Raw genomic sequence first — 22,668 nt, 5'->3', positions numbered from 1 at the left:
AAACATCTTGTGGACAGATGAGTCCAGGATATAGAGTTTTTTGGTAAAGCGCATCATTCTACTGTTTACTGAAAACGGAATGAGGCCTACAAAGAAAAGAACACAGTACCTACAGTGAAATATGGTGGAGGTTCAATGATGTTTTGGGGTTGTTTTGCTGCCTCTGGCACTGGGGGCCTTGAATGTGTACAAGGCATCATGAAATCTGAGGATTACCAACGGATTTTGGGTCGCACTGTACAGCCCAGTGTCAGAAAGCTGGGTTTGCGTCTGAGATCTTGGGTCTTCCAGCAGGACAATGACCCCAAACATAAAAGCCCCCAGAAATGGATGGCAACAAAGCGCTGGAGAGTTCTGAAGTGGCAGCAATGAGTCCAGATCTAAATCCCATTGAACACCTGTGGAGAGATCTTAAAATTGCTGTTGGGAAAAGACCATGACATTATGTCCAATTTGCTTTTGTTCCTCCTTTTTTGGTTTAGTTTCAATACACACAAAGGGAATAGACATCTATACAGCAAAACATGTGTTACTGTAATACCTTTTCTGTGAGAAAAATTCATTTTCTTGAAAAATTTTAAGGGTGCCAACATTTACGGCCATGTCTGTATATGAAAAAAAACTCCAAAGCCACCACACTACCTGGATATGTTTCCTGTAAACCATCCTTTCTGATATCCATGGCTCCTGTGGCCCCTGTTGTCTTCTGGGTGCTTGATATTCTTTTCTATCCTTTCCTCCCTTTACCTACATCTCCCAGCAATCATTTCAGCACTGCTCTGCCAGCCAGCTCACTCTCAGAGAGCAGCCCCAGTCCTCCTGCTCTGGGAGCAGAGAGGATTAGTGTCTGATTGGCTGAGGCTTCACACACCTCCCAGTTCTCAGCGCTAAAGAGAGCATGACTCATCAGTGCAGGGCAGAAACCACGCAGTCTGTGTCTCTCAGGAGGGAGGGGGCTGCTTTCAGAGAGGGATTTGGACAGAGTGGATGGCTGGATGATGTAATTTCCTCACTTAATGCATGTGACAACCAAATAGGTGAAACTGCTGTATATAGCTAATTAATAATATTTATACAATTATATAGGTTGATGGGAAGGAAAGGATGGGCTATGGGCTTATCAGAATAAAAAGTTTTAGTATAAAAAGATTCAGTATAATTTATATTTTATTCATTTCATTTTATTCTTCGCTTAGGAATCAAGTAGACAGTGCTGCTCACAAATTGGCAGAGTAAATGTTCGTCTAGGAGTCTATTGGGTGGTCCCACTCCGCCAAGCCCTGCCTACTGGACTCCTAAACTCAGAATAAGAAGAGTTTGAAATGAATAGAATACTAGTTGGAATAAATCTTTTTTCATGATTGTACTGTATTGTATATATCATCTTCTCAGCTCCTCCTGCTCTATAACATGATACCTGTAGATTGTATTGTATTGTATATATCATCTTCTCAGCTCCCCCTGCTCTATAACATGATACCTGCAGATTGTACTGTATTGTATATATCATCTCCTCAGCTCCTCCTGCTCTATAACATGATACCTGTAGTTTGTACTGTATTGTATATACAATCTGCTCAGCTCCTCCTGCTCTATATCATGATACCTGCAGATTGTACTGTATTGTATATATCATCTGCTCAGCTCCTCCTGCTCTAAAACATGATACCTGCAGATTATAATGTATTGTATAAATTGTCTGCTCAGCTCCTCCTGCTCTATAACATGATGTCTTCAGATTGGACTGTATTGCATACATCATCTGCTCAGCTCCTCCTGCTCTATAACATGATACCTGCAGATTGTACTGTCTTGTCTATATCATCTGCTCAGCTCCTCCTGCTCTATAACATGATACCTGCAGATTGTACTGTATTGTATATATCATCTGCTCAGCTCCTCCTGCTCTATAACATGATCCCTGCAGATTGTACTGTATTATATATCATCTGGTCAACTCCTTCTGCTCTATAACATGATACCTGCAGTTTGTGCTCTATTATATATCATCTCCTCAGCTCTTCCTGCTCTATATCATGATCACTGCAGATTGTACTGTATTGTATATATCATCTGCTCAGCTCCTCCTGCTCTATAACATGGTGCATTTCATAGGTAACAGGTTCTTAGTAAAAAGCCCTTACAGCTCTGTTGACTTAGGCCTGGGCTAACACATCTAGCAGTTTTTTGAGAAGGTTAATATGAGAGGAAATTCAGCAATGGTCTCACCTCCATGGAACATTTGCGAAACATTTATTTTCCTTCTATGCATGTATGGTACTGACAAGGTTTATGTTTAATCATAGACCTCGGCCTATTTTCATCCTAATTTGCGCCGCAGGAGCGTTGACAGCTACAGTGTATATCCAGTTGCTAGGTTGTCTCATTTTGTAAATGTTCTGCAAATCGTTGCAAACTCCGACCAGCTGTTCAGTCAACATAAACCTCTCACCCACTGTACAGATATACTGCTCCGTTATATAACATATCACGTAACATATTGCACATTGTAAAAAACAAAAGGTCAGACCGAATGTATATTCATTTTACACATGTAAAGAAACAGAAGACATTAAGGCTTATTAAATAACATAAAATATACTGTACACAGTGATCGGGGGTGCAGAATTTGTGGTCGCACCAGGGTCATGGAGGCAAAAGACCCCTCAAGCCCCATGTAAGGACCCCTATAAGTTACATGTTATAATTTGGAGGTCCTGTTATAGTTTTAGCACTGTGGCCCAAAAAGTTCAGGTTAGGCCTCTAATTTAATAAGCCACCATTGTTTACGTTCTAAGCTCCGGTAAGATTAGTTACTATGGGTTGCATAGTAATATTTTGGAGCTCTGGATATTTCGGTTTTCATTGCGCCCTTACGGCTTGTATACTAGAATACTGCACTTTATTTCCCGTACTAGAGCAAGCATAGGAAAAAAATAAAAATCGAAGGAAGATAAAGAACGCGTTGTATAGAATAGTAAAGAAATATGGACTCTGTGACCTTCAGAAAAAGACACAATTACAGCCGTCATAGAAGTGGATGATGTCTCGCTCCATCATGTGGGAGATCTCCGTACGGAGCCGACGCAGATGTTTACTGTAAATCACCGCCGCTCCATCTGTTTATCTCAGACACGTGAAACAACATGGCACGTTTTTGAATAATCTGTAGTATTCTTCTTGTATCTGCAAAAAAATAAAATAAACAAAAAAAAAAAGGTAGTCAACATTCCATTTGTAACAAAGTTCGGTGGACTGTAAAAATAAAATACAATATGGTATATTTTTATAACTAATTGCAGTGGTATGTAGAGCAGAAGATGTAACCTTTGGGGCCCCATAGGTGCCCACCCCACCATAACCTTTTTAGGAATAAATCACCTGTTTGTTTACCCTGATTCAAGATAGATACTGAAACATGTTCTTTTTTTCTAATCTGTATTTTTTTTTATGATTAAAATTTTTTCTTTAATTTTTTTGTAACATTATTATGGAGGCAGCCATCTTGCCTTAGATGTTTTTAAAAGCATTTCTTGATATGCTTTAACACAGGACCTATGGACATTGGCGATACAAGACAGGAGCTGTCCCATTCACATAAATGTGAAGCGTTACTGGGAATGCTGTGTGACCTTTGCAAAGGTCATTGCATAGGGAGAGGGAGGCTGAGAACTGAGCTTCAGCTATTGTCTTCTCTATAATTCTATACAGATAACTTTCCAGCAGCCTCCTCATTATCATCACATACAGAAAAGGAAGTCTCAGCTTATTTTTAGGCCTAGTGGCCAAAATTAGGTCTGCAAGATTTCAGGAATATTTTATTAAAAAAAAGATCAGTGATCTTGAACTTGTAAACTACCAGCTGTTTCAAAACTACAACTCCCAGTATGCCTAGACAACCGGTGATATCATAGTATAGCAGTGATGCACACAGTGATGTCCCAGTACTTGTATTATTAAGTTAAAGCACAGATGTTATAATAATGAAATAATGTGCAGAGTTGTGTCACAGGGATAATGCTTACACTAATTCCACAGTAAAGAGATAACGCACACAGTGATGTCACAATAAAGGGAATAATAAGTTATTGATGTTACAGTTCAGAAATAATGTTCTGACAGATGCCACAGTAGAAAAAAAAATGCAAACAGTGATCTCACAGTACATAAGTCATGCACAGTATGATGCCACAGTACAAGAGTCATAATGTAATAGCACAGTATAGAAATAATGTCCAAGAGTGAATAAATGTGCACAGTGATGTCACAGGGCAAGAATATCATGTATTTAAGGCATCACTGTAAAGAGAAAGTGCACAAAGACCTGACACAAAAAAGAGATTATGCACAAAGAGATGCCCCAGTAAGAGGATAGGAATGCATACAGTGATGTTGTCAGGGTCCAGACTGGTATGCGGGGAGGACACTGGAGTGGATCCTCTGTGTCAGTGAGGCGATGGAGTGGGCCGTACCAGGGGAACGGAATCTAAGGGGTTACTGGTTTTCACCAGAGCCCGCCGCAAAGCGGGATGGACTTGCTGGGGCAGGTAACCCCCAGGTAGTTCCACCCGATAGTGACTCAACCTCACTGACAGCTGAGACGCGCGCGGTACACAAGGACAAGGCAAGGCGAGGTCAGACGTAGCAGAAGGTCAAGGCAGGTGGCAAGGTTCGTAGCCAGGGGCAACGGCATGGGGTCTGGATACACAGGCTAGGGATACACACAGAAACGCTTTCACAGGGCACAAGGCAACAAGATCCGGCAAGGACAGGAAAGGGAAGTGGGTTTTTATGTGTTTTACACAGATTGGGCCAGGCACCAATTAGAGGTGCACTGGCCCTTTAAATCTTAGAAAGGCGGGGCGCGCACCGGAAAGAAGCAGCAGCAGGCGTTTGGTAAGTGACAAGGGACGCGATCCGTGAGCGGGCACGCCCCGTCACATGGATCGCGTCCCCTCTGGTGACAGAAGAGCAGTGCTCGCGGTCAGTGGCGCCGACCGGAGCGCTGCATACCGAGGGACGCCGCGAGCACTCCGGGGAGGCAGCGGGACCCGGAGCGCTCAGCGTTACAGATGTCAAAATAAAAAGAATTAGAATGCACACAGTTATATCACAGCAAAAGGATAAGAGTGCACACAGTTATATCACAGTAAAAGGATAAGAGTGCATACAGTTATATCACAGTAAAAGGATAAGATTGCACACAGTGATATCGTAGTAAGAGGATAAAAATGCACACAGTGGTATCACAGTAAATGGATAATAACGAACACAGTGATATCACAGTAAAAGGATAAGATTGCACACAGTGGTATCACAGTAAAAGGATAAGATTGTACACAGTGATATCGTAGTAAGAGGATAATAGTGCACACAGTGATATCACAGTAAATGGATAAGATTGCACACAGTGATATCGTAGTAAGAGGATAATAGTGCACACAGTGGTATCACAGTAAATGGATAATAACGCACACAGTGATATCACAGTAAATGGATAATAACGCACACAGTGATATCACAGTAAAAGGATAAGATTGTACACAGTGATATCGTAGTAAGAGGATAATAGTGCACACAGTGATATCACAGTAAATGGATAAGATTGCACACAGTGATATCGTAGTAAGAGGATAATAGTGCACACAGTGATATCACAGTAAATGGATGAGAATGGAAACAGTGATGTCATAGTAAAAGGATTAGAATGCAGACATTGACATCACAGTAAAAGAAGAAGAGTGCACACAGTGACATTACAGTAAGAGGATAATAATGCACACAGTGATATCACAGTGAGATGATAAAAATAATGGACACAGTAATGTCACAATAAAAAGATAATAACATTATACAACTTATACATCAGGTTTAGTGGTTGTTTCCGTACTCACATTGCTGATCAGTTCCATCCCGCCTCTACGTTGTTATTGAGTTTTTATTGAGAAAATGATCCTGAGATATTATGTCTACCCTAGATCTTCATAAACCTCTGAGTTCCTTACCCATAAGAATGTTTTTGTTTTCTAGTAAATGGCCCCTGTGCATACGCCGAGAGATCCATAAAGTCAGAATGCTTAAATGCTTCCGCTCCCCAGCCTATCGGCATTACAGAGTCATTTTCAAAGATAATGTATGGAAATGTTCAGAGTGCATACAAACTACTTTGCATATGAATGATCCCTGGTACAGTAATTGATATGCAGCTATAACATGGGGCCAAAATAGACAAACAAACAACTAACAGAAGCAACGTTTGCTTATTATTATGCCTTATTATAAATCATATTTACATCAAACTTTGATCCCAAGGTGACCCCGAGCTTCTTTATTATCTACATTCATATAGAGATCATTAAAGGGGATGTATCAAGGGGATGTTTTATCTTCCTGATTAGAACCAGATACTGAAACATGTTCTTTTTTTACTGATCTGTTTCTATTCTCTGATTGTAATTTATTTATTTTTGTATTTATATTTTTGTACATTCTTCTGGTGGCCGCCATCTTGCCTGGGCTGTTTTAAACAGCTTTTGGAGATATTCCTTAATGCAAGCCCCATGGACATAGGCAAAAGCTGTCCCATTGATATAATTGGGAAAGGTGTCTGGGCATGCTTGGTGACCTTATGCAAATATCATTCCAGAGGGAGGGAAGGGCTGATCTGAAAGCAACAGCTGCTGGGTGTAGCTCTGCTATTTATACACTGCATTACTATGTCACTTTTTACTGTACCGTCTGTGATGATAAGGAGGAGACTACTGGGAAGTGATCTTTTCAAAACAGGAAGTCTGATCTTAGTTTTAGTCCCAGTGGTGAGAATAGGAACTGCAAGGTTTCTGAATTATTTTAAAATAGAAAAATTAGGAAAATGGGGGAAAATAGGGGATAAGAATAGATATTGTGGAGGTGGGGGTTGGGGGGTCTGCCATCTCCAGAACGAGACCTAGTTCTCCCAATTGAGCACTCCAGCCACACAACAGCTATTCCTCACAGCTCAGTCTCCCCCTTGGACATCTATCCCCCCACCCAAGATTAGACATTTATCCCCTATCCTGTGGGTGGGTGGTTGTTTGGGTGGGTGGGGGGGATAAGATTTTATTAACTGGATTATGATTTAATTCCGAAATCAGCGCCTCCACCTGTCCGCAGGTTGTGTCTGCCATTGCAACCTGTTCACTACAATAGACACCCACATTGAACAGATGTCACACATAAAAACATATCCTCTATCTGCAGGATCGCGGGGGTCTGAGCACTGGGGCCCCTTGCAAACTCCTTTATTGAGCCCTGGCTTTCCTCTGGAGCAGCGCGTCATGACCCCTGCCCAAAGCGGGGGCCACCACGCCCCGTCCATACATCTCTATGGGAGAGCCGTTATAGAGATATATGGAAATCAGAAGATCACGGGGGCCCAGCGCTCGGACCCCCCGCGATCAAAAACGTATTCTCTATCTTGCGGATAGGGGATACATTTTTGTTAGTATGAGACTTCTCCTTTAAAGCGGTGTTTCTCAACCAGTGTGCCTCCAGTTGTTGCAAAACTACAACTCCCAGCATGCCCGGACAGCCAACGGCTGTCCAGGCATACTGAGTGTTGTAGTTTTGCAACAGCTGGAGGCACTTTGGATAGGAAACACTGATATAATGGGATCCAAATTGCTGAGACTCCGACCTCATTGTGTAAACACAGCCCAAACCAGAGACCAGATATTAGGAAATCTCCTGACTTGAATATGAAGCGAGGATTAGCAGAAGCTGCAGGTTTATCATTGCGGAGGAGGAGGAGGGGTAAGAAGTTATCTATGATATTACTGTAACTCTATTATAACCGCCACTTAGTGATAACTTAGTGAAGTTTGATTTTTCTTATTGTTGTCATAGGAACTAACATTCATTCCCGTATCAGGCGGCGCTGGGTGTGCCTTTGTGCCTTGAGAATGAATGGTTAAATATTATCTGTCGTGTATATCTATTGTGTACCCTCTGTTATACTTTACACTGAAATATTGAGATTATCCATATTCTACCGTGATTGATGTTTGGATCTATTTACGTGCTTAGCGATGTATACAGTGATGATTCAAATGTACGGTATATACAGTGATGATCTATATCTACGGTATATACAGTGATGATCTATATATATATACGGTATATACAGTGATGATCTATATCTACGGTATATACAGTGAGGATCTATATCTACGGTATATACAGTGATGATTCAAATGTACGGTATATACAGTGATGATCTATATCTACGGTATATACAGTGATGATCTATATCTACGGTATATACAGTGATGATCTATATCTATAGTATATACAGTGATGATCTATATTTATAGTATATACAGTGATGATCTATATCTACGGTATATACAGTGATGATCTATAATATTTATAGTATATACAGTGATGATCTATATCTACGGTATATACAGTGATGATCTATATTTATAGTATATACAGTGATGATCTATATTTATAGTATATACAGTAATGATCTATATCTACGGTATATACAGTGATGATCTATATTTATAGTATATACAGTGATGATCTATATATATATACGGTATATACAGTGATGATCTATATCTAAGGTATATACAGTGATGATCTATATATATATATATATATATATATATATATATGGTATATACAGTGATGATCTATATCTATGGTATATACAGTGATGATCTATATTTATAGTATATACAGTGATGATCTATATCTACGGTATATACAGTGATGATCTATATCTACGGTATATACAGTGATTATCTATATTTATAGTATATACAGTGATGATCTATATCTACGGTATATACAGTGATGATCTATATTTATAGTATATACAGTGATGATCTTTATTTATAGTACGGTATATACAGTGATGATCTATATCTACGGTATATACAGTGATTATTTATATTCATAGTATATACAGTGATGACCTATATCTACGGTATATACAGTGATGATCTATATTTATAGTATATACAGTGATTATCTATATTTATAGTATATACAGTGATGATCTATATCTACGGTATATACAGTGATGATCTATATCTACAGTATATACAGTGATGATCTATATATATATACGGTATATACAGTGATGATCTATATCTACGGTATATACAGTGCTGATCTATATTTATAGTATATACAGTGATGATCTATATTTATAGTATATACAGTGATAATCTATATCTACGGTATATACAGTGATGATCTATATTTATAGTATATACAGTGATGATCTGTATCTACTGTATATACAGTGATGATCTATATCTACGGTATATACAGTGATGATCAATATCTACGGTATATACAGTGATGATCTATATCTATAGTATATACAGTGATGATCTATATCTACGGTATATACAGTGATGATCTATATCTACGGTATATACAGCAATGATCTATATCTACGGTATATACAGTGATGATCTATATCTACGGTATATACAGTGATGATTCATATCTACGGTATATACAGTGATGATCTATATTTATAGTATATACAGTGATGATCTATATTTATAGTATATACAGTGAGGATCTATATATATATACGGTATATACAGTGATGATTCATATCTACGGTATATGCAGTGATGATCTATATCTACAGTATATACAGTGATGATTTATATCTACAGTATATACAGTGATTATCTATATTTATGGTATATGCAGTAATGATCTATATTTATGGTATATACAGTGATGATCTATATCTACGGTATATACAGTGATGATCTATATCTACGGTATATACAGCGATGATCTATATCTACGGTATATACAGTGATGATCTATATCTACGGTATATACAGTGATGATTCATATCTACGGTATATACAGTGATGATCTATATTTATAGTATATACAGTGATGATCTATATTTATAGTATATACAGTGAGGATCTATATATATATACGGTATATGCAGTGATGATTCATATCTACGGTATATACAGTGATGATCTATATTTATGGTATATGCAGTAATGATCTATATTTATGGTATATACAGCGATGATCTATATCTACAGTATATACAGTGATGATCTATATCTACTACAGTATATACTGTGAGGATCTGTATCTACAGTATATACAGTGACATGGAAGAACCTGTATCTATCTCATATCTATCTATCTATCTCATATCTATCTATCTATCTATCTATCTATCTCTATTTTGTTTCTTGGAGTGGATATCTATCTCATATCTATCTATCTATCTATCTCTATTTATCTATCTTATATCTATCTATCTCTGTCTATGTATCTTATGTTTATCTCTCTTCTACTTCAGTTCATTATTTTTATTACATATCTTTCTTACTAACCTTTTTGGACAAAACACAGAGGAAGATGAAGATAAACATTCCCTGGAAGGCATTGGAGATGGTGAAGAGATAAGCGGTGACCACTGACCCATTTACCACATGTAGGACGCCAAACATCCACGTCGCCCCAAGAAGAAACAGAAGGGCCAGAGCCCCCCGGGCACAAGACCTGTATAGGGGGAGTAAGTGTTATTACAGGTAAGTGTTACTATAGGTGTTATTACAGGTAAGTGTTACTATAGGTAAGTGTAATTACAGGTAAGTGTTACTATAGGTAAGTGTTATTACAAGTAAGTGTTACTATAGGTCAGTGTTATTACAGGTGGTGATCGTGATGGTAATAAAACCCTAAATCTTCTCATATGTAACATATAACACGGTATTAACACGGCTCCTACATGCCCTGATTCTACATTCCCATCCTCCAAGTCTCTTTAAACGTGTTCTGTAAAGATGATATACCCTGGTGACTGGCACAGCCATATGACTTCATTGTAAATCTACTGTGAGCCATTCCCAGGAGGAAGAATCTGTCTATAGTAATCATGTGAAGTGATGCCAAGCTCAGAAAAAAAAAAAAAACATATTTTCTTATTGTCTGCCAGGATATGAATTTTTATATATAGAATAAAAATGTAATTACCTGGGAATACATGTATAAATTCTTCCCGCATTGTAAAATAATCGGAGTCTATGTGATCACTTTTAGCACACTCTTAGCAGGTTTATTCCAATGTTATAAAATGTATTATGTATCAATGTAATGAATATTACTAATCCCAAATAATAAAAGTTATGCTGCAATGTGCCTGCAGCTGCTGCAAAACTACAACTCCCACATCTAGTGAGAACAGGGCCGTCCCTATCAGGACTTCAACTCCGCCTAGGGCAGGTGTACATCATTGATACCATACGGCTCTATAGGTTCCCGTGCCCTGCCCTCCCTGTTTTCCCTACCCTTCCATGCCCCGAGCCATGGGGTTAGGGTAAGTGATAGCCAGGTGTGATACTTTTGTATAATCATTTTTATCTGTATTATTATCTACATTCCTATATCACCTCGTGAGAGGTATAAGGAAATTTTGTTTCACCTTTTTGCGCACTTTATTTTTGGTGTATTATTTAATGATGGTAGCCCTGGATTTACAACATTTTATCAGAGATCCAATAAATGTTAAGTTTTGGTCTAAGATTGGCCTTATACAAAAGGACATCACTGAGACTCATAATTAAGATATGTCCCAATTAGTTTGGTAGATAATCCCCCCTATTAGGTAGAAACCACTGAGTAGTTAGGTAAGAAATCCTCCCAATTAGGTAGAAGCCCCCAGAGGTTGGAGAATTTCCTCCTATTACATAGAGGCCCCTAGTAGGTAGGTAGGGAAACCCCCCTATTAGGTAGAAGCCCAGAGTAGGTAGCTAGGGAATCTCCCCTATTAGGTAGATATCTCCAGTAGGTAGATAAGGAATCTCCCCTATTAGGTTAAAGCCTCCAGAAGATAGGTTAGTAGGGAATACTAGGTTGAATCCCCCAGTAGGAAGGTAGGGAACCCTCCCCTTTTAGGCTGAAGCCCCCAATAGTTAATTAGGGAACCCCCCCCCCAATTAGGTAGAAGCCTCAGTAGTTAGGTTGGGAATTAACCATATTAAGTAGAAGCCCCTAGTAGTTAGGTGAGGAATCCCCCCAATTAGGTAGAAGCCCACCGTTGTTAGGTAGGGAATCCCCTCTATTAAGTAAAAGGCTCCAGTAGTTAGGTAGTGAACCCCTTATTAGGTAGAAGACCCCAGTAGTTAGGTAGGGAATCCCCATTATTAGGTAGAACCCCCCAATAGTCAGGTCGGAAATCCTCTCTATTAGGTAGTAGTTAGGTAGGGCCCCCCCCCCCATTAGGTAGAAGCCCCCAGCAGTTAGGTAGGGACCCCACCAATTTGGTAGAAGCCCCAGTAGTTAGATAGGGAGTCTCCCATATAAAGTAGAAGCCCCCCCCCCTATTAGGTAGAAGCCCACAGTTATTAGCTAGGGAATCCCCTCTATTAAGTAAAAGGCCCCAGTCGTTAGGTAGTAGACCCCAGTAGTTAAGCAGGGAATCCCCACTATTAGGTAGAACCCCCAGTAGTCAGGTAGGAAATCCTCTCTATTAGGTAGAAGCCCCAAGTACTTAGGCAGGGAACATCCCCTATTAGATAAAAGTCACCAGTAACCCAGGACGTTATAATTTACCTTATGTTTTCGTAGCAGCTGACTTCTCGCTTCAACATTGCGGTATGTCGGAAAACTTTGTAGATTATGACTCCAAATGCCATCAGGTTAACCTGGAAACATAACAGTTTGATGACACTTTGCACATAAATCATTACATAGTTTGTATAGATTTTACCTGTAAGTACAGATGTGTTCACTTTATCGTTTGTTCAAATTTCCTTAAAGGGGTTATCTCAAGGTACCAAATTACCCCCTAGCCTCAGGATACCTAGTTGATAAGTGGGGTCCTTACCATTGGGACCCCTATTAATCCCATGAATCGAGGACATGTCCCCCAATGGAGTACTGGCTGCACAAAAAATCAGTTTTCGGCTAGCAAGCATGTCTTCATCTTAAAAGTAGGAAGAAGATCACAGAACCAGACAGAGACAGAACAGGAGTTGTGGGGAATAGGGGCTAGGGAAGTATGTTTCTATTTCTATCTCTGCCTTTTAAATGCTGGAAAACCCCTTTAACGTTAGAAATCTTATTTGGGATCTGAATAAGTTGATGGGTCTGATCTGGGGTCTGAATGCGTTCAGGGGTCTGGGGTCTTCAAGATGTATTCCAGCTATGATCACTGATGAAACCCCCTATGATCTTGAAAACAAAGTCTCTTGTTGGACGTTTCGCATGTGCACACTGCCACTCTAGTTCTCGAGATCATGTGGGGGCCATGCAGTCGGGCCTGCCCCACCCATAAGATCATTGACTGTGCATAGGGGATTCATGGCTGAAAAACCCTTTTAAATAAAGGGATACCATATATACTCGAGTATAAGCCGTCCTTCCCTGCACATGAATGTCCCTGTGCGTCGTCGTCAAGGCAACGTCGCTAGGCCGGGGCTGGGCCCGGAGCGGAGAAGAGGGCCTCCCGGTGAAGATGGACAGCCCGGAACGACTAACCCTCCCCACCGGACGGTCTCTGCAGCGTAGATGGCCCGGACCGAGGGGAGGTGAGTAGAAAACAAAAGGGGGGTCTGGATGATGACGAATGCCGCAGTGGTTTTCAACCTGCGGACCTCCAGATGTTTCAAAACTACAACTCCCAGCATGCCCGGACAGCCGATGGCTGTCCGGGCATGCTGGGAGTTGTAGTTTAGCAACATCTGGAGGTCTGCAGGTTGAAGACCACTGATGATGGGATTGACAGGCGGTGATGATGAAGGGGTGGGGGATGATGACGAGGGTGATGATGACAGGGTGATGATGACGGGGTGATGATGACGGGGTGATGATGACGGGGTGATGATGACAGGGTGATGATGACAGGGTGATAATGACAGGGGGATAATGACAGGGTGATGATGATGGGGTGTTAATGACGGGGGTCTGGATGATGACAGGAGGGGATGATGACATGGGGGGGATGATGTATTTCCTACCCTAGGCTTATAGTCGAGTCAATAACTTTTCCTGTGTTTTTGGGGTGAAATTAGAGGCCTCGGCTTATATTCCGGTCGGCTTATACTCGAGTATATACGGTACTTCAGGGTAGAAAAATCTGTCCTGTATCATAAGGATTCTTATCCTAAGGATAGGGGATATATTTTTCTATCCCGGAGTACCCCTTTAACCATAGGTTTTGGCCTGGCTTTCTGAATATCAAATAATAAGTCTTGATGCAAACAGTTCTACGGCATTTGCCACATCTTCTCTGTTGGAGTTCATCTTGGACCCTCACCTAACCATAGACCCAGACTAGCCTACAAAACCTTTTCATGGTTGAATTTGGGCTAAAATACTTTTAATAGATTCAATTTGTCGAACTTTGCTATTGTTTCCTTTTCTCTAAAGAATTAACAATCATTTTGTTTTATTTCATTCCATTAGCATTACCAGGGGGGGTATTAACCCTTTTTATTGCCATCTGGCAGATATTGCAGCCCGCAGTAGTCTAGGGCAGACCTGACCTATAAGAAAGTAATCACCTTCTAAGACCTGAAATAAGAAAACACTAAGCTTTAATACCACACTTCATTTCCTCACTTACCTCTAAGCTTCGGGGTCCTGTAAAATATCAAAAAACACCATTCCCTACAGGAGTTTGGCATCCCTTAATATTATCTTGTAACCCAATATGGCAGATTACGGAGGAAAAAGGGGATTGTCATTTTCATAAATCCCCTAATTTTAGTGTCCTTTGTAAATCCTACTTCTTATAAAAACATTAACTCTTTCAGATGAAGCCATATCATTCGGAGTTAATGCTTCTGGTTATAAAGTCAGAAGTTTTCTTATCTACATTTCTTATTTACATTGCTTTTGTCTATATCTGAATATGACCTATAAACAAACCGTGTATGCGAAAACCGCCCGAGGGAAATATGCTGACTATATAAAATCGGATGGCCAAATCAGATCACGTCGATCTGGGACAAAGTAAAGCGCAAAAAAGAAACTATGCGATATGATGGAGGAAATAACTTTCGTGGAGACCTCTCGCAGGTCAGGAAAGTTTACAATGAGTTTTTTAAGCCAAATGCAACAACTTAGCAGACCTCACACTGTTCGGAGGGAACGATTTTTCTAGATGCGCCAGGTCTGCTAGTCAACGAGAGTCTCTTTATGAAATAGCCGGCTTCTGCCTGATGCTACAATTTGAGTTAAGAAGAGCTGTGATGATTACAGAGCACATAGGAATTTGTGAAACATGAAGATGACAGAGTAATCTTCGGGAAACGTCCGATCACCAATAACAGATGATACCATGCAAGATGTGAGATATTAGATCATCAGACTGTTGACATACTTTTTATTTTATTTTGTTCAGCCTCCTGCTGAGTTTTTCAAAGTACGGACTGACATGTCAAACTTTATTTTACTTTCAAAAGTTCCAGTTCTAGTCTTAAAGGGGTTATTCAGGAATAAACTTTTTTTTATATATCAACTTGCTCAAGAAAGTTAAACAGATTTGTAAATTACTTCTATTAAAAAATCTTAATCCTTTCAGTACTTATGAGCTGTTGAAGTTGAGTTATTCTTTTCTGTCGAATTGCTCTCTGATGACACCTGTCTCGGGAACTGTCCAGAGTAGAAGCAAATCCCCATAGCAAACCTCTTCTACTCTGTGCAGTTCCCGGGACAAGCAGAGATGTCAGCAGAGAGCACAGTTGCCAGAGAGAAAAGAACAACTCAGCTTCAGCAGCTGATAACTATTGGAGGGATTAAGATGTTTTAATAGAAGTAATTTACAAATCTGGAGCCAGTTGATATGAGCCAGTTGATTTTTTTCCCCTGGAATACCCCTTAAAAGGGGCTTCGTAAAAACAACCAGATGCATAAAATAACACAAATGAGTTTTCATAGGGTATATAGGATACATTTTTTTATTTATCCTATATATTCTATCCTATGCCGTTGATATCGGTCTCCTGTTCTCCGGCCTGGTGTCATGTAATGGGTCCACACTGCTCAGCCTATGACTGGCCGAGGTGGGACATCGCTGCAACGTGTGATGTGTTGGGCCCCAAAACCAAGACAAAGACCGGGGCCGGAGGACGGAAGACCAAAATTGGTGGCCCTTAGGGAAGTAGCGAGAAGTAAATTTAATTTAATTATTTTAATGGTGACAGCCCAGATATATAGGATGAATAAAAAATTTGGCAAAAGTACCCCTTTAACATGAAACAGGTAGAAGGTCTTCAAATATTTTATTCTTTTATATGTCCTCTCAGGGGTATGCATCCCAAGGGTATGCATAAAAAGCAAAAGCCCTATAGTAATGATCTAAATGGGCATCCTATTATTGTGCCGTGTTTTTCCTTCTAGGACACTGGGATCTCCCCCTTTCTACAATTTGCTTATATGATAGCTCCTTAGGGGTGGGCTCTCCACTACATGTTTACCCAGAAGTAAAGGCTTTATGATTAGAAGTACAATATTATATTTGGTTTATAGGTGAAGTTTAGCAAAAATTTGACACATTTGATTTCTTAATTTTTATGTGAGGTTTTACCTAGAAGTGCAATTCTATTATATGATCTTAACTCATAAGATTTTTAAGATAGTTTAGTAACCAGTTCAGCTCAACTATGGTATGCATGACCTTGGGTCTATGGCTGTCCTAAGCACCAGCTTGCTCCTTCCTAACAGCCCATGTACTAACAGGCTCACGTATATGCTTACTGTTTTCTTAAACCCAAAGACTTGAACAGCATCTTGCTGAATAGGAGCAAATTTAAACAAATCAATGTGTTCTGAATTTCCCCAGAATTCTTCAAAAATTCTCCAAAAATGTTGGTTTCGGATAGATCTCACAAAATTGCACCCACCACTGCTAGAACTTTCTATTTGGACCAAATTTATCCAGATGAGTGGAATACAGAGAAGAAAGTGGGGCCCCCTTTGTCAAGATTGAAATGCCCCACGAGGTCTAAAAGATCTGGTGTTTCTTTCCATGAGCAAAAGAACTGGGTCTACCTTTACAAGGGCCGCATAGCAGCTCCATTGTTTCCCTCTATGGTATATACCCCCTTGATTCAGATCAAATCTGATGGCCAATTCTATGTAAACAGATTTTGGGAAATTTGCTTGTCTACACCGACTATTCTTAGATCTGAAACTTTGGTTATTGTTTTGTTCAGGGCTGAAAGTCATGCAAGCAAAATCCATTGTTTTGTCATGATATCGCATAAATAGAAGCAAAAAAAAAAAAAAAAAGACTTGACTGTAAAAAAGGAGGTGTATAGACTTCTAAGTCAATTTTCCCCAACTGGCGGCCCGTCCAGTCTGCCAGGATCCTGGTGCATGGCCATATGTGTAAAAGGAAGGCAGTAGCCTTGAATTTATAGGGTAATAAAAAACAAGACACGGTAGCAAATATCTTATTGAAAGCAATTGGTTACCGCACATCTGAGCTCTTTGCAGTATGCTGTTAAACAATCCTCTTAATCTTACTTAAATCAAAAACACTACAATAAAACACTGGAGAATATTAATAAAAAAGGAATGTTGTACTCACGAGAATGATGAGACAGGCCGGCCCAATAAAACTCCATATAAAATTATTCTCTGTGCTCAGCCAACATCTTCAAAATAAATAAAATATCACAGCTTAAATAATTTATCCTGTTGGGAAAACACATCTGAAAACCTAGTGTACATAGACTTACACTTTATCTGTGCCGTAATACTTATATCCCAAAACGGCTGAAACTCCAACAACTACGGCCGGGCTGCAGTATCCAAAAATGTAAAAATTCTTATGTAGGAATCCTCGATTGTAAATAACTCCAACTACGATGAGATACAGATGAATCCCTTCAATACACATCCAAGCAAAGGCCGCAAGGAAGAAATAATGGAGTAATCCAGCGAAGATGGCACAAAGAAGCTAGAAAACAAGGATAAATAAGGAACTTCAGGTTAGGTCGACCACCTTCAAATAACTTTAACTTTTTAGTTTATAAAGAGTACGAGCCCCTTCAGATAACTTTATCTTTTTGGTTTCTAAAGAGTACGAGCCCCTTCAGATAACTTTCATTTTTTTTGTTTATAAAGAGCTTTTGCGCACTTTCAGATAACCTTTACTTTTTGGTGTATATCGAGTTTGATAACCTTAAGTTAACTTTCACTTTTTGTTTTTTTTAAAGAGTTTGAGCACCTTCAGACAACCTTCACTTTTTGCTTTATAAAGAGTTTGAGCACCTTAATATAACCTTCACTTTTTGGTTTGCAAGGAGTTTTAGCACTTTGAGATAAATTTTATTTTTTGGTTTCAAAAATCTTTTTTTTAAATTATCTTTAATGGACATATTGGTTTATGATTTTTATTTTATACCACTTTTTTCACCGTCTTGCGTGTAATTATGCCGATTTATGTAGAATGCTTCCACTGACTATTCAACCTACTCTGCTATATCCAATGAAAGTATTTTTTAAAGCTAAGCATTTTACATCACTCATCTTAGGATATGTTGAGTCAAGAGGAAAGGTAAGGAAGGACATACTGTATCCGCACAGTAGGGAGTCAAGAGAAAAGGTTTAGGCCGAGATCACATCAGGATCGGCTGCAGACATATTTGTGCTTCAATAGGCACAGACCTTATTCATGTAAATGACCCAAACATAGTCTGCTAGGTTTCGAAGTGTATCCAAGCAAAACTATGATGCACTCAGCAAAGGAAAGTCAGTGACTATGTTTGAGTTGCTGAATTGAATATGTTGGCAGAAGATTTTGAGATGTTGCCAATGTATCAGTTCCTCGAAGGTCCAGTGCTTAGCTAACAGAGTGGTGTCTAGCTCTTCCGGGTCTCCAATGTAGAACCATCAATGGAATAAGACTTCTGCCATGACAGGTTGCTTTCCAGCTTAAAACTGGCTACACATTAATTGGGTCTGACAGCTTTTGCCACCGATGACCAGATACACACTCATACTTGGCTGCTTAAAGGGGTACTCCGGTGGGAAACATTTTATATTTGTAATCAACTGGTTCCAGAAAGTTATACAGATTTGTAAATTACTGCTATTTAAAAATCTTAATTCTTCTAGTAAATATCAGCTGCTGTATGCTCCAGAGGAAGTTGTGTAGTCCTTTTCTGTCTGACCACTGCTCTCTGCTGACACCTCTGTCCATATCAGGAATTGTCCAGAGCAGAAGAGGTTTGCTATGGGGATTTGCTCCTACTCTGGTGTCAGCAGAGAGCACTGTGGTCAGACAGAAAAAAATACACAACTTCCTCTGTAGCATACAGCAGCTGTTAAGTACTGGAATGATTAAGATTTTTAAATAGAAGAAATTTACAAATCTGTTTACATTTTTGGCACCAGTTAATAATAAAAAAAATGTTTTCCACTGGAGTACCCCTTTAAAGGAGAACTCCAGCAAATTCTTACTTATTCCCTATCCACAGGATAGGAGATAAGTAGCTGATCGTAGGACCCCCTAAGACCCCCTGCGATCTCCGAAATGGCTCGGGAGTAGCACTCCTCTCGGTGAGGAGCTTGTGTCGTCTACCGGTAGACAGCACACGCTCCATTCAATTCTAATGGAGCGCCGATGATGCCCAAGTGTTGTACTCAAGAGCTGGGTCCCGTTCCGGAGATAGTGAGGGGTCCCAGCGGACATATTGGGGATAAGATAGTATTTTCTGGAGTTCACCTTTAAGAGAGGAGAAAGCCACCACTAGACTTTCCTCTTGCTGCAGCTTATCTCCCGAAGAAAAAAAGCAGTGGCCATGTTTAAATTCAAAATCACTGACCTTTCTCTTCCCCGAACATGCTGGGAGGCCCCCATAGACATTCGATGGTTGGCCTATTCCATTGAAATCGACCGCTTCAGTCAACTTAATCTAATGTGTATTTCTCCCACCCCCTAACAAATATATTGTTTATATGCTCTATATACTGAAGGGGGGGGGGGGGGGGGTTGTTATATCATGAAGACCATTTGTGTAGTTTTTAATTTCTTAATTTTAACATCTCTTTAAAACGTTCAGAAAATGTTTCATGTTCTTGTGCTGGCGACGCGTTCTGACACTGAAATGCAAAAAACACAGGTGAATATATCCCATTGATCGTTCTCAAGTTAATCCACTTGTGTTCCATCTGGAAAGACTACAATTGAGACCCGCTGCTGCTTACAACCAAGTATTGTGTCTCGGAAATTTTTATCTGTTCCATATTCATGACAGATTCCAAATGCTCCAAGAGACTTAGACTGTAACGCAATCACAGCTACACTGGTTTTCTAGATTTTTGTGTACAATTGTATTACAAAAAATTGAAAGGGGAATAAGAGGGCCCAAGTTTCATAAAACTTACATGATAAATCCCGCAGATCCACACACCAGAATCCCAATGTGTAAATCCTCCCTCTTCTTTATGCTCTATATAATACACCCTGTTCCAAATGATTATGAAAATTAAATTTTTACCTAAATGATTGATATAAATAACAGTCAGCATAATTCTCATGTTATCAACTATTAAGAGTACAATTCAATTTTTATTGAACAAACCTCCTAATAATAACAGTATTATTTTAAATATAAAAAAATTACAATACACTGTTCCAAATTATTACACACAGTAAGTTTCAAAACACTTTATGGGTTGTAAAGAACTGAAAATTGTCATTTGTTGTGTTTGCAGCATTTACTGACATCAAAAGCTATTTCTATCAAACGTCAAACAACATTTTAACTTTTTAAACATTTTAACAGATCACGTTACATTTTAACATTTTAGGACCCCTTACTTGATAGCAGCTTCACAAGTCTTGCATCTGAATTTGTTTGCAAGATGTCAGAATAGCCTCCCAGAGCTGCTGTTTGGATGTAAACTGCCTCCCACCCTCATAGATCTTTTGCTTGAGGATGCTCCAAAGGTTCTCAATAGGATTGAGGTCAGGGGAGGATGGAGGCCACACTATGACTTTCTCTCCTTTTATCCCCATAGCAGCCATTGATGCAGAGATATTCTTTGCAGCATGAGATGGTGCATTGTCATGCATGAAGATGATTTTATTACGGAAACCATAGTTCTCCCTTCTGTACCAGGGAAGAAAGTGGTCAGTCCAGTATGTGGAATCTCCACATACTTTGCAGAGGTTATCTTTACACCTTTGGGGACCCTAAAGGGGCCAACCAGCTCTCTTCCCATGATTCCGCCCCAAAACATGACTCCACCACCTTGCTGACATTGCAGCCTTGTTGGAACATGGTGGCAAACCACCAAGTATCCACTACTCCATCAATCTGGACCATCCAGGGTGGCACGGCACTCATCAGTGAACAGGACTGTTTGATAAATAGTCTTCATGTATTTTTCTGCTTGGGAGCATTAGTTAGGGGTGGCCGAATAGAAGGTTTATGCACTGTTGCAACACTCTGGAGGACTCTACACCTTGATGTCTGTGGGACTCCAGAGGCACCAGCAGCCTATAATATCTGTTTGCTGCTATGTAATGGTATTTTAGCAGCTGCTCTCTTGATCCGATACATGGACCTGACAGAAGTTTTCTGCAATGTGCCTTAATCTGCACAAACCCATCTGTGCTCTGAATCAGCCACAAATCTCTTAATAGTGCGATGATCACGCTTAAGTTTTGGTGAAATATCTAATGTTTTCATACCTCGTCACAGGCATTGAACTATTTCACTCTTTTCTGCAGCAGAGAGATCCTTTTTACTCCCCATATTGTTTGAAAATGGTGTCTGCTTAATAATGGGGAACACCCACCTTTAGTAGTTTTTCCTTTAAAGGAGAACTACAGAATATAAAAATTGTCCCCCATACTGCCGGCAGTAAAAAAATAAAGATGTACATACCTTCCTCCACTCCCCCGGGGCCTCTGGTAACCGGCTCCGGTCTCCGCCGCAATCCTTTTCCTGGTTGCTGGTGGTCGGCGTGTCATACTGCGTTCAGCCAATCACCGGCTGCAGTGAAGTCCCGGATCGGCCGGCGATAGGCTAAGCGGCAGTGTGACGTTTTCGGCCCCGGCAGCAGGTGCCGGTGTTGTGAATAATTTTGTGTCCTGAAGCGTTCTCACACTGCCGCTCAGCCTATTGCCGACTGTGTCAGGACATCACTGCGGCGGGTGATTGGCTGAGCGCAGTATGACTCACCAGAGGAAGGTATGTACATCTTTATTTTTTTACTGCCGGCAGTATGGGGGACAATTTTTATATTCTGGAGTTCTCCTTTAATTGGGCTCACCAACTAAATATTTAATCTTTGTGACACTTAAATATAATTTTCATAATAATTTGGAACAGTGTGTAAACAGGCCCCAAACATTTAGAATGTATTTTTTTTTTTTAATTGGCACAAAACTTTTTGATTTTTTTTTACTATGTATTTACTTAAACTATATGCAAAATGTATGTTGACAGGAACAGAATCTTACCCGAGAAGATGGCATGGAGACACCTGTGGCAGCCAAGCAATTTTGTACTATTTGGCTGTCTAGGCATTGTAGGAGTTGTAGTTTTGCAACTGTTGGAGACAAACTGTTTGGAAAACACTGCCCTAGGGGACTTGATGACTTAGATAAAACACTGCAAAAATACTTTTTTGCAGTGTACTGCGCAGTGTTTCCCA

At 39.8% G+C, this 22,668-nt stretch overlaps 1 protein-coding gene across 3 annotated transcripts in view; it reads right to left on the bottom strand.

The window, feature by feature from the left end:
- Positions 1 to 575: 575 nt before the first annotated feature.
- ADGRL4 (adhesion G protein-coupled receptor L4) overlaps positions 576 to 22,668 on the bottom strand; it is a 190,076-nt gene continuing 167,983 nt past the window's right edge. For all 3 annotated transcript variants that reach the window (XM_056532609.1, XM_056532607.1, XM_056532608.1), the window contains 5 exons: positions 17,736 to 17,956; positions 17,585 to 17,651; positions 12,601 to 12,692; positions 10,380 to 10,548; positions 576 to 3,186 (listed from right to left, as the gene is read on the bottom strand). In XM_056532609.1, coding sequence (XP_056388584.1) covers positions 3,124 to 3,186; positions 10,380 to 10,548; positions 12,601 to 12,692; positions 17,585 to 17,651; positions 17,736 to 17,956 — 612 coding nt within the window. In that variant the 3' untranslated portion in view covers positions 576 to 3,123. The remainder of the gene's footprint in view (positions 3,187 to 10,379; positions 10,549 to 12,600; positions 12,693 to 17,584; positions 17,652 to 17,735; positions 17,957 to 22,668) is intronic.

Source organism: Hyla sarda, chromosome 7, assembly GCF_029499605.1.
Source record: "Hyla sarda isolate aHylSar1 chromosome 7, aHylSar1.hap1, whole genome shotgun sequence".
NCBI classification, from domain to species: domain Eukaryota; kingdom Metazoa; phylum Chordata; class Amphibia; order Anura; family Hylidae; genus Hyla; species Hyla sarda.
The sequence above is the reverse complement of the archived record's forward strand: the minus strand, read 5'-3'. Positions and strand labels throughout refer to the sequence as shown.